Source organism: Dipodomys merriami, unplaced genomic scaffold (assembly GCF_024711535.1).
Source record: "Dipodomys merriami isolate MVZ:Mamm:240054 unplaced genomic scaffold, mDipMer1.0.p SCAF_14, whole genome shotgun sequence".
NCBI lineage: Eukaryota > Metazoa > Chordata > Mammalia > Rodentia > Heteromyidae > Dipodomys > Dipodomys merriami.
In genome coordinates, this window is record NW_027202715.1 from 18,757,996 (window position 1) to 18,773,703 (window position 15,708).

At 50.7% G+C, this 15,708-nt stretch overlaps 1 protein-coding gene across 2 annotated transcripts in view; it reads right to left on the reverse strand.

The window, feature by feature from the left end:
• Adamts14 (ADAM metallopeptidase with thrombospondin type 1 motif 14) overlaps positions 1–13,744 on the reverse strand; it is a 67,028-nt gene extending 53,284 nt beyond the window's left edge. For both annotated transcript variants that reach the window (XM_070020913.1, XM_070020912.1), the window contains exons 1-2: positions 13,660–13,744; positions 11,584–12,023 (exon numbers count right to left, since the gene is read on the reverse strand). In XM_070020913.1, coding sequence (XP_069877014.1) covers positions 11,584–12,023; positions 13,660–13,744 — 525 coding nt within the window. The remainder of the gene's footprint in view (positions 1–11,583; positions 12,024–13,659) is intronic.
• Between the last annotated feature and the right edge of the window lie 1,964 nt (positions 13,745–15,708).

Here is a 15,708-nt window from a genome sequence, read left to right on the forward strand (position 1 = left end):
CAGCTCAGCTACCAGCAGCCCTCACATAAACTGCAGAGTCCAGACCATCTTAATGGGTCATCTTGGACCACTGCCTCTGATGCTGGAACATAGCTCCTGCCAGGACATTCCATGGTAACCCAGATCTCTACCTTCTTCAACATGTCCCTACATCTGTTAAGAAGCATCTACTTATACTAGGTATGATGGGATTGGGAGGCAGGTACAAAAGGCAACAAGAGACAGACCAGCCTCCACTCCCTGGTAAGCAATCTGTATCTGGAACACATTTTTTAAAAAATACTCTTGCAACTTGATAATAAAAGATAAATAATCCAATTTAAAACCTGGCAAAGAATCTGAGAAGACATTTCTTAAAATAAGCTATACAAAGATGGCCAATAAGCACATGTAAAGGTATTAGTATCATAGTCACCAGACAAATCAAAAACACAATTGAAAGCTACTTCACACCGACTAGGATGGCTAGAATCAAAGTCAGTTAATAAATGCTGGAAAGGACACAGAGAAATTGCAACCCTTATACACTGTGGTGGGAAATGGAAAATGGGGCAGTCAATTGGAAAAATAGTCCTATAGTCCCTCAAACAAGTCAACAGTTACTGCACAATCCAGAAATTCAATCGCTAGGTATACACCCAGGAGAAACAAAAATATATTTACAAAACCTTGTCCATAGATATTTTTTAGACGCACTATTGATAGGAAAATACCCAAATGCCCTTGAACAAAAGAATGTATAAACAAGATGTGGTATATCCATGTAAGGGAATATTATGTTGCCATAAAAAGAAGTACTAAGTACACACTTAACATAGAGGAAAACAATCCACCAAGTGAAACAAGCCAGATACAAAGGGTCATGCATCATACAAGAACATTTATATGAAATATCCAGAATAGGAAAATTTATAGGACATAAAGTAGAATATGGCTACAGGGGTTATGGTAAGGAGGCACACACATATTTTTTAATGAGGTGATGAAAATCTAACACTGACTGCAGAGAGGTTGCACATATCTGTGAATACAATAAAAATCCACTGAATTGTACACTTTAAATGGGTGAATTACATGGTACATGAATTGCATCTCCAGGCTGTTAATAAAAATCATGATGCATTCAGGGAGAAGAGAGGCATCCAAAGCTGCCTACTACTGGGGAGGCGTGAGTCAACATGGCTCAGATGAAAGTCTGTAGACACCGAGGTTCCGTGTAACTCAAACCTGATGTGAAGCCTCAACCACAGAACTCTGCTGGAGCCTCAGGGAAGCCAAAGGCTCAGCCCAAGCCAAGAAAAATCTGCAAGCTGATTCAGACAGAGCTTCAGTCTTGGGGACAGGCAGAGGTAAGGAGACATTTGGCAGTGGGTCTGAAACAGCCAGGCTTGCCCACACCTGGCATGCTCTGCTGTGCCCCACACCAGCAGAATTCACACCCCAGAGCAGGAAGAAGCGGCAAGAAGCCAGTTCCTCCATGCAGACCCCATTCTCAGGGTCGGGACCTCTTCTAGCCCTGAGGGCTGGTGGGTAAAAGTCATTGAGATCTTGCTGGGTACCCAGGCCATCTGCAGCAAGAATCTACCTCAGAGAAGAAGCAATATGGCAGGTGTGGTGGGTAAATACAGACCTTAGAGCTAGAGACTCCTGGGGTTCAAATCCTGGCTCTCCTACTCCTGCTACATGTCATCTTGGGCAAGTGATATATCATTCTTGTGCTTTGAGACTACAGTAGTACCTATTTTGTAGATACTAAGAAAGCATTACACCGAAAGCACCTACTGTGGTCCTGACCATGCAGCGAGGGCTACAAAAGTGTAGCTGTCTTGATGCTCATCAGCATGTTTCAAATTCTGCCTGGGAACCCCAGTTGTTCAGGAAGGGAGCAGTGCCCTCAGGGCTGGAAACATTGTAGCATCAAAATATTAGAGGGTTTGTCCCTAGCTTCTGGCTCCACTGTAGCCTGGCTTTGACCTGCTCAGATCCCCTGCCTATAAAAGGGAAGACAAACCTGGGAAAGAAATGCCAGTGGAAGAAAAACTCTTTGCAAGAAAAACAGGGTGTTTTTCAAGGTTAAAAAGAGCCAGGGGCCAGTGGCTCACACCTGTAATCCTACTCAGGAGGCTGAGATCTGAGGATCACAGTTCAAAGCCAGCCCAGGCAAGAAAAGTCCGTGAGACTCTTATGTCCAATTAACTACCAGAAAACCAGAAGTGACGCTATGGCTCAAATGGTAGAGCACTGGCTTTGAGCTGAAGAGCTGAGGGACAGTGTACAGGCCCAGAGTTCAAGCCCCATGACTGACAAAAAAAGAAAGAAAAGAAAAGAACATGTACAGACAAGAAGTGGGGGAGCAGAAATGTACCCAGCTGTTAGGGGGTTGTGCTGGGTGGTAAGATCTTCTACAATTTTTTCTCTGTAAATGTTTAGGTACTTCCCAACTTTTCAATGATTTCCTTATCTCCAATGGCATGCCTGTTCTACCCAAAGCATGAAATAATCATATAATTCCTCTCCCCTAAAGAAGTTCAACAAAAGAAGTTAAATGTGTCAGGCAAGGTTTACTATGACAAAATATCTGAGACAATTGGCTTAGAAGGAAGAAAGGTTGATTTTGATTTATGGTTTCAGAAGGCTTCATCCACTGGACATTTGGATCTACTGTTTTGGTGTCAGTTATGGTGTCAGTACACCATAACAGGTAGAACAAGCTGAATTAAAGCTGCTTTTCTCATGACAGCAAGTCAGAGACAGAGACAGAATAAAACAAAAGGAGGGACCATGGTCCCAATACCTCCTTCAAAGGCACACACCCCCGATGACCTAACTTCCTTCCACAGGGGCCCATTTCCCACAGGCTGGTGACCAAGCCTTTAAACAAGTGCCTTTGGGAAATACTCCAGATCCAAACTGTAGCACTAACATAAAGTAGCCCTCCTCTTCTGTCATGGCTTCCTGACAAGTGGTTCAGAGACTGCATTGGTGAGGGATACATACCTGGGGTTCCCTCCCAGGTATGTGTCACTAGCCCTCTCCAAGACTGAAGTCTAAGGCTAGGAAATGCCCATCCTAGAGTGGGTCCCCAGCAGGGTAGGGTCTTCTTTTCTTCCTCACTTGGCTCCCTGATCCTCCACCACCTGATGGCAGCTTTTGTCCCGCTCACAGCAGACTCTCCCAATGGCCATGGCAGCGGGGCTTAGGGCTGGATGTTCATTTCATTCGCTCCAGGAGTCTGCAGAACTACTGTTCCCTGGGCCACTTACCAGGCATGCAAACAGATCTCAGGTGTGCAGCCAGTGCTGAGAACCACACTTGTAAATGCCAGAGGCTTCCAGCCCATGGAATGTATGAATGAATTGCCTGTGTCTCTTTTCACCAATAGAATAGGAGTTCATCACGATTCAGGGAATGGGGGGGGGGGGAGAAAAGAGAAAGAGAGAGAGAGAGAGAAAGAGAGAGAGAAGGGAAGGGGGAAGGAAGGAGGGAGGGAGGGAGGGAGAGAGGGAGGAAGGAAGGAAAGAAGAAAGGAAGGAAAGGAAGGAAGGAGAGAAAGAAAGAAAGAAAGAAAGAAAGAAAGAAAGAAAGAAAGAAAGAAAGAAAGAGAGAGAGAGAGAAAGAAAGAGAGAAAGAGAGAGAGAGAAAGAGAGAAAGAAAGAGAGAGAGAGAGAAAGAAAGAAAGAAAGAAAGAAAGAAAGAAAGAAAGAAAGAAAGAAAGGAAGGAAGGAAGGAAGGAAGGAAGGAAGGAAGAAGGAAGGAAGGAAGGAAGGAAGGAAGGAAGAAAGAAAGAAAGAAAGAAAGAAAGAAAGAAAAGAAAGAAAGAAAGAAAGAAAGAAAGAAGATGAAAAGAAAGATGGACAGACCATCTGTGTGTGTCCTGAAGAGGATGGAGTTCAGGCAGGGCTGCACCTGTACAGCTCCTGCATTGTAAGCCCCTCCATGGCTGAACAGGACCAAAAGCCTGCAGGACCACATGCAATCTGTGACTCAGTGCCATCTCATCTTCTCTCTGAATGAAGAATAATTTCTAAATTTTCCCCGAGCAGGATGGAGGAAGGGGAAAAGCTCTGAAGAGGGTGATTTGCTGGCAGCCAATGGCAAATTGATGATGTCACAGCCACCCAATCTGGAGACAGGACAATCATTTGTGGTACCTCTAGGCTGATGTTTTCAATGATCATGATGATAATAAAGGTGATAATTAACTTGATCCTCTTGCTTGAACTAAAGCTAAGTGCTCAGGTGGGTCAAAAGCTTGAAAGAGGGATGATGGGTCACATTTGATTTCTTCCCTATACTCTCCTTCCCCCAGGAGACCTCCTACAAGCAGAGGTCCTGTCTCAGCCCCCTCTGCAGGTGATCAGAGGCTCACCTTCATTGCAAGCTCTTCCCTGGAGCCCAGCCAGAGCCAAGGCAGACCTCTCTGGGTCCACAGCCAACCCATTTCCATTCCCCAGTGCCTGGGAGCCACGTGGCTGGGAGCCTCTCCCACTTCGTCACCATTACAGCCCACCGTGCTTGGGCCCGGGAGCTTTCCCTGGCCCCCTGCTTGGCCCTGAGTCTTGGCTGTGGCTTTGGGACGAGGAGACAGGAAGCAGCCCTTGTATGCCAAGAGGCAGCCTGACTGCCAGGCCCTGAGCTAATGAGCGGCTGCCTGTAAGGAAGTCCTGCAGTCTACAGCCCACAGCTTCGATGCCAGCCAGCCAACAGAAAGACAGCACCAGAGTAAAGTCACATCCAGCCCCTTGGCAGGAGCAGGTCCGGACAGGTCTGGGTCCCAGCAGGCCTTCCCTCCGAGCCAACCCTGCAGCAGCCTGGATCAGACAGTGCTGTAAACTGTGCCACCGTTCATATAAATGCTTATCATGGAGTCTGACAAATACTCAGCGTGCAGTGAGTGGCAGTTGGCTGAGGAGAGGCTCTCCAGGCCAGCATAGGAGAGTGGCAATCGGTGTGGCCCTAGATGCCTGAAGCTCTGTGCTTGCCCTGTGCTAGCCCCACAAAGAGCCCATACATACATAGTATACTGCCACCCAGATGACACAGGCCTCCTCTGCACGGGGTAGGAAATGGTCAAGTCCTCCTGCTAGCATAAGTGTATGTTCTAGATTTCCAGAACTCTGACCGCTCATCACTGTGTGTCTGTCGGTCACCAGCACAGATACTCCACATTGCAGCCAGTAGGCCCATTTGATGGGTTCCCACTCAGACATCTGCCATTCATTCTACCTCTCCTCCATCCTTTCCTGCAACAAAAAGTCATTTGCTCATGAGAGCTCGGCAGAGCAGGCCCACATTTAGATGCTGGGCATGCAGTCAAAAGTTCTTTTTTGCACAGAGCTACCATACTAAGATATGGAGGGCGAGACAGGTACAAATACACAGACCTTCAGCACAGAGGGAAGGTATGGAGCAAGAGAAGCAGAGGGGTGGAGAGAACTGGAGGTCGAAGAGAGAGGAGATCATAGTAAGGCAATGGTTGAAAAATTGCTTGGAGGTGGGGGAACTAAAAGTCAGGGCCCAGCAATACCTGGATGTCCCCAGAAAGAGGACAGTAAGGAGGACTGAGGAACCATGTGGAGGAGGAGGAGGAGGAGGAGGAAGAGGAGGAGGAGGAGGAAGAGGAGGAAGAGGAGGAGGAGGAGGAGGAGGAGGAGGAGGAGGAAGAGGAGGAGGAGGAGGAGGAGGAGGAGGAGGAGGAGGAGGAGGAGGAGGAGGAGGAGGAGGAGGAGGAGGAGGAGGAGGATTTTTACAGGACTGCTCTGGCTGCCGGGGGAGAGTAGACTGTGGGACAAGGGTGATGGATTTGGTTAGTCATTCCTACCACCAAGGGAACAGAAAGCTCATGGCACCCTAGTGCTTCGTTATTCTTTTTTTTTCCCAGTCCTGGGGCTTGAACTCAAGGCCCGGGCTCTGTCCCTGAACCTCTCTGTGCTCAGGGCTAGCGTTCTACCACTTGAGCCACAGCACCACTTCCAGCTTTTTCTGAGTAGTTTATTGGAGATAAGAGTCTCACAGAGTTTCCTGCCTGGATGACTTCGAACCACGATTCTCAGATCTCAGCCTCCTGAGTAGCTAGGATTACAGGCGTGAGCCACCAGCACACAGCTTTTGTTGTTCTTGTTATGTCATTCATTTTTCCTTTAGAATTGCTAGCACTAGCTGAATGTGGAGAATCATACCTGTAATCCAAGATACTGGGGATGTGGAGATCAGGAGAATCATGCTCAAGGGAAAACGTGAGTAAGACTGGATTTCAACAACAAAAGCTGGGTATGTTGGGTGAACATTTGTCAATCTAGTCACACAGAATGTATAAAGAAGAGGATGGAAAAGTGGCTTGAGTGGGGGGAGGTAAGGGAGAGCAGTTTCTGGACAGGGGAAACAAGTAAATAGCTTCAAAGCAAAGACTGACAGAGGCCTTCAGCAACCTGCTAGGAACAAAACTGGCATATTCAGACCAGATGTGTCCTGACAGACTCTCACCTTCCGACCTCTCTACAGCGGTCCATCCACAGCTCCCCCCACATGTCACTGGAGTACATGAAGCTCCGGGGTTTTTAATGTTCCACGACAGGTCATATGCACACAAGAGCAGCCCACCGCCCCTCCAGTATTATGAAAACAAAGAAAACAGAAGCCGTAGTGACTATGGGACAAAAAATAATAACACCAGAAGGTTCCACTTGAGCATCAACTCCTACCAACTGGCCCGTTGCCATGTGTGTTCTTAGTCAGCCTCTTCTTTTTAGGGAAGACAGTGAAACACAGAGAAGTTGGACAGCCCAACTCAGCAGTGAGAACCACATAAGCACCTCCTTAAGTACCCTACCAGGCCCAGGGATCCCAGGGAACAATCTCTTATAGCATCCATCACCCTGAGGCTGTTGCCATAGCTACCCTGTCATTGAATCTCATATGGTTTATGGTCTAAAGTCACATAGAGTATCCTCATCCATCGTCTTGGCACAGGCCAAAGAATGGTGGAAAAAAGAATGTTTGGCTGCTAGGTGACCCTGGGTGAGTCTCTTCCCTTTCCTGAGCTTTGGTGATCTTGGCTGGACCTCTTCCCACCACAGCTACCTCCACCTCAGGCCAAGGCTAGGGTAGAGGATGGGAACCATGCTGCACTGAGACCCGCCACATGGTATATACATGATAGGAGCCAGCAAAAGACACAGGGGGCTGGCACAGCAGCTCCAGGCTGCAAGGGGCCTGGGAGGGCTCCTGAGGACTCACTGGGAGGCAGGTGGGCAAACTCCATCCTCCATATGTCCCAGCCCCAATCCTCCAAGTAGCCTCCGTCACTGCTGGAGGAAGGAAAATCCAACCAGCCCTCATTGGAAGGAAAAGCCACTCTGTTCCAGAGCAGCAGCAGCAGTGAGGTGATGTCTGGCTTTTATTCCATATCATAAATAAGTTATTAATCCGGGGCAGACAGCAAGGCACAGCCACGAGGAGACAGCGAGTCAAGTCTGGAAGACCAGACAGCCTCAAGGACTGACTGATCTCCCAGCACTCACCCCTGGACTGCACTCACACAGGCCACAGCCAGGTCAATCGGCCATCTGGGGAGCAGGAGCAAGAGCCCTGGGGTGGGCCTGCAAGAAAACTTCTGTGTATCCCACCATAGTGTTGTTCCAGTGACAGTACATGTTCCCATCTCTTGTCCCGGGCACTTCAGTGACTAATATCTGTATACTAAAGGCAGGGCTGAGGCTCAGACAGGCCTCATCACTGTGCAGGAATGACAATATGGAGGTATGTTTACAAAGAAGGCTACAACAGCCCCTCCTGCCCCTATGAACTGTCTCTTTGCAGTAAGATTTTGCTGCTCTTCCCCTCAAGCAGTGAAATCCATGTCCCCACACTGGGCCCAGGGCTCTCTTCAGCCAATAGAATGTGCAGAAGTAATGCCAAGCAACTTCTGAAGCTAGGCCTTAAGGGGTTGTACAGCTTTTGCCTTCCCCTTCTTGGAATGTTGCCCAGGGACTATGGCAATGGTAGTTCATGGAGGAAGAGAGCCTTGGGCAGGGAGAGGACTGAGGCCACTAAGCTTATAGCCAATATCATACCCCCATGTGAATAAGGCCAGGTGGGACCCTCTAGACCACCCTTTAAGAGAAAGCTCAAGAGTAACCAAGAGAGGGACTGCCCAGCAATCTACAGAACTGTGAGGAATGACACAGAGTGCTTCTTAAGTCCCTCCATTCTGGGATGTTTTGTTACACAGCAGTGGATGACTGACTCACTCATGTGCCCACGCTGCCTTCCTTCCCCAGGAAAACCTTGCTGCCTGCATTTCAGGATCTGGCAAGGGCCAAACAGTCCCATGCTGACTCTAGCCTGCAGCTCCAGGCGCTCACTCACAGTCAGAAAGCTGTCACACAAGGGGAAAGTTAGTGCACTTGGGCAGGTATAGGTTCAAGGGATGGACTCAAGTGACAGGCTGACAGGTTCCTCACATACCCATTGTGGGTGAACAGCAAGCTGCACCCAGGCCTGGCAAGGCTGGGACTGGCATGGGCTCTGCCGATCTGGCTGAGGGCCCAAAGGCCCCTCTGGTACAGCAGCTAGACAAATGGGATGCTCTGGATTTCTTTCTTTTTGCCAACTTCCTCAGACCCCATGGACTTATTACTGAGGCCCTACCTCTCATAGCCACAGTTGACATGTCGCTAGTACTATGTGGCCCTTTACCCACTGACCGCTCTATGAAGGGATGATTTTTAGTGTTCCCAGGTTGCAGATAAGGGAAACAGAGGCACAGAGTGGTTACGTAGCTGCTCAAGGTCATACCGCATGCACATGGCAGAGCTGGGATTTCAATCCAAGTGGTTCTGGGGTCACCCACTCACTCCTAGCACAGAGGGCTTCACTGCTAGGAGTGGAGTGAGTCCCTACCTGCCATGTTGATATACTGAAACCAAATTACCACCAGATCTGGTTGAGAGGTGGGGCCTTTATTGCCACCTTACAAATGCACTAGAGGGACTCAGCTAAGCCTCTGATTATTTTACTATATTTTCTGAATTAGCATGTTAGTAATATGAGGAGTTGTGATAATTCCATATACATAGTGTCTAGTAGGTTTAATTATACTGTCTTTACATAGACCTCTTCACCCCTCAGTATCCTTTCCTATTCTCCTCTCTGGTTGACCCCTCCCCCAGATTATCTCCCATTTATACTTATGTCCCATCATCATCATTTTTGGTGTGTATTCTACAAATTAGTGAGAACCCATGATATTTGGCCTTTTGGGGGGGAGCGGGAATGCAGTATTGGTACCTGAACTCATGGCCTGGATGTTGTCCCTTAGCCTTTTGCGCAAAGCTGGTGTTCTACCACCGAAGCTATACCTCTACTCTGGCTTTGTGGCAGCCAACTAGAGATAAGAGTCTCACAGACTTTCCTGCCCCAGCTGGCTTTGAGATCTTTAGATCTCAGCCTCCTGAGTAGCTGGCATTACAGGAGTGAGCCACCAGTGCCCCACCTCCACCTTCTTGTTACACTATAGTAATACTAGGTACACTTCCTGACCCAGGAAAAGAGGGCTGACTTTTACCCCTGCAGTCCCTAGTCAAGGGCCTAGCCATGAGGCAAGGACCCATATATGGTCAGTAGAATGTTCCAGTGAACTCTTCTCAGCACAATCCTGCCCCCAGGAAGGTACAGGAACTCCCCAGCACCGGCAGAGGACACCATGCAGAAGGAGGCAGCTAACCTCAGACATCTGTCAGACGTCTGCGGATAATCTACATGTCAAGTCAACACAAGAGACTCTAGTGATCTTCCTCACATTGGTCATTAGTAATGATTACTATAGTAATGACTAGTCAATAAATGTTACTATTAATAATAATCTTCATTTGTCAAGGCCCCACCATCAATGGGACACATCACATGTTCTCACTAAATCTTCTGAACCTCCTACAGACCGCCGCTCTCTTCTTCCCTTCCTTACAGATGAGAAACCGAAGCCCAGTGAGATTTAGGAACTTAACTCAGGGTCACACAGACAGTGGGCACTAGGGTTGAAGATCCCACACTTTCCACTGACTAGACCATCTCATAACTACCACTAGCAATGCCTTTCCAGGGCCTTCCTGTAGCCCAGGAACTTCCTGTAACAGTTCACGCACTATACAACCCAGCACTTAAAGTACACATTTACTGCTGCTCAGGATCTATACGGATTTTGAGTATTTTCACTGACAAAGAAAAGGGGAAAGAGCACTCACTCTTCAGTCACTGCAGACCCATTGTAAAGATAGCAGAGCTGTGTCTCTGAGGGCTTCCTGGACCTCACAGGACTGGGATTCTGCCTCCCTGCCCCCTCCCACTGCCTGCCTGGGTCTACTCAGAGTAACCCGTTAACAAGGCAGGATCTGCCTAGTGGAAAACAGAACCAGATGTGACAAATCTTACACGTGTGACCACTTCCTTGCCAGGCCCTGACTCACAGAGGCACTGAAGGATGGGGGGGGGGGGGGAGGGAGGCAGCATAGCTAAGCCTCCATGGCCTCAAGACTCAGGACCCAGGAAAGTAGAGATGGTCTGTGGTCTGGGAGTGTACAGCCCCAATTAGAAATGGGGTCCCCTTTCTGCATCTCACCCCTGCATCCCACAGCTCCTCCCGAACTAGCTCCACCATAGGTCCTGTGTTCCTCCCGTCTGAAGAGCTGCCTGGTGCATATTTTGTAGACGTTGGATATGAGGTTAAAATCCAGAGACCTTATCAAAGTATGAAGTTGAACCTAGTCATCAGAGCTTCTGTAGCATGCCTGATCCAAAGGTAAGCTCTTAGGGCCGTGAGAAGTGGCCATTGCTCTCCCAGAACTCTGGCATTGTCCTGGCTGAGCTGGGAATGAGGAGGTCTCTACTAATGAGATGATGGACTCAGGGGAGGGCAGGTAGGGGGTGCCACCTTGGCCTGGAGGACAGGCACTTGTATAACTTCCCTCTTGGCCTGGGGCATGCCAGAGGTGTTCAGTAAATGTAGGCTAGATGTCTCAACTAAAGCAGCTTCCTGAGAACCTCCTGTGGTATGGAACCAGCTCAAGAATCTGCTGACACCTGGTGATTGTCCACTAGATGCCGAAGGGAACAGGACCAAAAAGGCTCATGAGCAGAAACCCTGTGAGGATGATGGTGTGGCCACATGGTACAGGGTGTTGGAGACAAGTTGTGCTCTGGACATTGGGGTGGAGGTGGGGCTAATTGGAGAGCCTGGGCTGGGCCTGTCTGGGATGAGACTGCTGGCGTTGGTGGCCTCCTAATATGTGTTCTCATTAGCTGTGTGACTTTGAGGAGGTTACTTGCTCTCTCTGGGTTTCATACTCCTCATTTATCAAAAAAAAAAAAAAGGCTGCACTGGATACTTCCTGACCCAGATAAATCAGTCCTGTGTGATATTTCTCCAGGCTGGGTCATGTCTCAGGCTGATCATGGGTAGGCTTGCCCCCATGACATACCAGGCCCATAGGATTGCCAAACTCAGAGGAGCCCAGGAGATTACCATTTGAGCTGGGACAGTGGGAAGAAGGGCTGGCAGCTTATAAGAATATGAGCTGAGTCTCTTACCAATCCATCACAGTTGCTTAGGGCAACAGCTGCCCCGGGCATTCCGGTGACACCTCCAGTATACACACACTCCTGCCGCAAGGGCTGCCGGAAAACCTCCTGAAAATCCTCCTGCCACTCCACGGAGGCCCCAGGCACCACCAACCTCCGCTTTGGCTGCAGGCGCAAATGTAGCTCCTTCCCGAATATAGTCACGTTGAAGTAGAGGAAGTGATGCCCAGCCCTGCCAGGATGCCGGGGCCCTCCTTCCGGGCGTAGGGGGCTTCGAGCCACCCGGTGACTGGAGTGCGATGAGGGAAGAGGTGGCCGGTCCACACCCACACTCCTTGTGGAGGCTGCTGAGGGACCAGACACCACATGGGAAAGAAAGTGTCCCCGAAAATCTGTACTGCAGGGCACAGTCATACCATAGTCATTCAGCTTCCCAGAGAGGCGAGGCTCTGTCAGAAGAAAACAAAGGGTCATTTCACATGCAGAGGTAACAGGGAAGCTGGAATTGCCATGAGGACGGGCTGGGACTTGGCAACTTCAACGGACCCCCTCCTCCCATAGGTTCTTCCATCTTTCACTGGTTGCTTTCTGAGCCTCTGGATTTCTACACTTGGAAGAACTATACTCAGGTAGATATCAACTTGTGGGGGCGTACATTGCTCCCTGTAGCCCTCAGGTCCTTTTTATATTTAGCAGAAGAGAGCAAATGAGCCAAACAGAGCCTTATCACTCTAACAACAAGCTTTCCAACCCTGAGCATTGCCAAGGAAGGGGCTGAAATTCTCTGAAATCCTTCAGGGCAAGAGAAGGGAAGACCCAATCTGCCCAAACTCTCCCGGTGAGCTGAAGTCACCAGATCAGACAGGGGTAGGGCCCTCCTCACCAAGCTCCTAAGAATACACTGCCAAAACAAACACACCTAGAAACCCAGGAGAGCCTGGCCCATGGCGAGGAGGAAGGTGGGGCTGCAGGAGGAAGGGAAGGAATACACAGTTCTCTCTCTCTCTCTCTCTCTCTCTCTCTCTCTCTCTCTCTCTCTCTCTCTCTCTCTCTCTCTCTCTCTCTCTCTCTTCTCTCTCTCTCTCTCTCTCTCTCTCTCTCTCCTCTCTCTCTCTCTCTCTCTCTCTCTCTCTCTCTCTCTCTCTCTCTCTCTGTGTATGTGTGTGTGTGTGTGTGATTCTCAAGGTTACAAAGAAAACTTTTTTTCAAAGCAGCATAGTGGCTGCAAAGCTTTCGACATGGCCCACCTCCAAGCAGGATAAATATAGATCTTCAAAAATAAAAGGAGACATGGAGGTGACCTGCCCACTTGGGTTGAATTAAGTGTGAGGTCATGGCCCCATGCTCCAGGACACATGCCAGCCACCTCATCCTCACACAGGCCAGGCGGGAATGACAGCTCCCTGGCTTCCAAGCCTAGTGATTCATGGATACAACTTCGGGAGGAATTTTCGTTTCCACACAGCTCTCTCATCTCTCCAGTTCCCGGTGCTGATAAAACATAGAAAACGGTGTCCTGAAACTCCCAAGGTAGTCAGTGACCAAGTGCTCACTCTCCTCTTACCCACGCTACCAACTGCATGCTTCAAGGTGAGAGACAGTGTGTCTGGCCTGCACCTGGCTGGGTCCAGGCTGCTGCAGATTCTGCTGGAGGGGACCAAAGATGCAAAGCTGGTTCTGTGCGGCTGGGTGTGCGCCCAGTGTTCTCTGCAGTGTGTGTGTGCATGGCCATCACCTGCTAGCCCGACCGAGTGTGAGACAACCAGATACACAAGTGCATGCTCCCACACGGGCGAGCCCATGTGGAAGACCACAGACACCGAAAATGAAGGCCATACCGGAGGTGGCAGAGGGACAGACAAACAGACAAACACTAAGAGACTCCATGCTCCCACATCCTCTCCGGGGGGGGGGGGGGGGGTGTCTCTCTATAGTGATAGAAAGGGAGAGAAAACCGAAGGGAAGAAGCAAGAACAGCTCAGCTCCGACGGCGCGTACCGCTTCCCATCAGATGCTCCAACCTTGTGCCGGTGGCTCAGCACCCCGCGGCCCCCACGCGGCCCCGTGCACCCGACCCACACGCACCTGGGGCCTGGCTGCCCGCGGCGGCGGCGCTGAGCGCGCAGGACACGGGCAGCAGGCAGCACAGCAGCGCTCGGAGCCCAGCCATGTGTCTGCGCGCGCGCGCGCGCGGCGACGCGGGCCGGGCAGGCGTCCGAGTACCGGCCAAGCCGAAGCGCACCCGGGCCGCCCCTGCGAGCGCCGGCCTCGGGCCTCCGCCTTCTCCCGGCCTCGCAGCTTCCCGCTCCCGGGCCCCCTGCACGGTGCCACCGCCGGCTCGGACCGCTAAGCTGCGGGCGGGACCGCGGAGCCGCCGACGTGCCAGCGCCCCCGGTGCCCAGCGCCGGCTGCGGGGACCCCGGCGGGACGGGGCTAGGGGCTCGGGGCGGGCCAGGGGTGGGCACAGCGGGCGGGGCGGGGCCGGGCGCGGGTCGGGGCGGGGGGCGCCGGCGCCCGGGGGCGGGGCGGGACTGCGGCAGGCTGCGTCCGGGATCGGAAGTGCCACGCGGAGCTGCAGCGGGGGCTCCTGGCACGCGCGCGCACACACGGGACGATCATCCCTTCCGACGCCGGAGCTTTCCGGAGTGATGGCCCCAATACGCCTCTTTCTCCGCTCCAGGGCTGCTGGGTGATGCTTCAGAGCCTGAGCTCCGAAGGGGGTCAGACAGAGGCAGGATGGGGGAGAACAGAGTGCGCCCCCAGGAAAAAGCCGCCCTCCTCTTCTCCTAGTGGCCCCGATGCCCCACTAGCTGCCGACCCCTTGCATCAACCCATTTTGCAGATTACAGCTTCTTGGCCTCCGGGGAGTTCTGAGTGTCCTGAGTCTCAGCCAAGAGTAAGGCTGAGTGGAGAAAGTTTAAATTATTGTTATTGTTATTATTGTTGTTGTTGAAATAAAGTCTGACAAATGATGCTGAAGTTTGGGGTCAGCTCATTTCCGAAAGCAGGTTCAATGAGCCAACAAGTATCATCATCCAAGCTACACTGGAGATCCCAGTTATTTGGAAATGGCACCCCCCGCCCCAAGCTGATCTATAGTAAGTGCAGAAGCAGAGGACTCGTTCTGGCTCTTTAAGATCTGTGAGGTTGCTGAGTATGGTGGCTCACCTCTGTAATAAGAGCTGCTTGGGAAGCAGAGATCAGGAGGATCACAGTTCAAGGATAGCCTGGGCAAATAATTTGCAAGACCCTATCTGAACCAATAAAGCTAAGCAAGGTGGGACACAGTTGTCCCAGCTGGGCAGGAAGTGTAAATAGGGGGATAGAGCTAGGTTCCGACTATCCAGAACAAAATGGGAGATCTTGTCTCAAAAATAATGAAAGTTAGAAAGTCTGTGGGTGTGGCTCAACTGGTAGAACACCTGCCTAGCAAGTGTGAGACCCTGAGTTCAAACTCCAGTACTGCTTCACCCCCGCCCCCCCCAAAAAAATCTATGCAGTCAAGAACCAGGGAAGGTGCTCTGTGGGGAAACTGATAATGCAGGAATAAGGGCAGGTGGAGCCATTCTGCTTTGGCTGTCTAGAAACCCACCAAATGACTGCAAGATAATAATTCCCTTTCTCAGGGTATCTATCTTCCAAGCTGTAGGATGCAACATGTGAGATTAGGATTCCTGCTGAGAGGTCCCCACAGCGAAAACTCCCTTTAAAAACTCAGAGTCCCTGGATCCATCCTGCATCCAGCAGAGCAAGTCAAGAAGACAGAGTACAGCTGGGCCCTCAGCCTCTGAGTCACCAGCCCAGGGCTGGGGCCGACCCTACAGAAAGTCTGGCAAACAGAAAGCCAGGCCTCACCCTGCTTCCCTGCCCCCACCTCCTTCCCTGGGGCGACAATGCTTGCTTTTGTTGGCAAGTATTATGTGTCCAGGCTTTTTTTTTTTTTTTCTACTGAGGAAGCCTTTGTTAGGAAGAAGGGGACTGGATGTGGGGGCATAACTCAAGAGTCTGGGCCAGAAGTTGGGGGAAATGGCTGAGTGGCCCCATTTTCTGGAGATCAACAGAGCCATAGCATAGAAATCTATGAGCATCAGCTGGGGACCTTCCTGGGAATGTGAGTTCTGGCTTTCCCAGGCT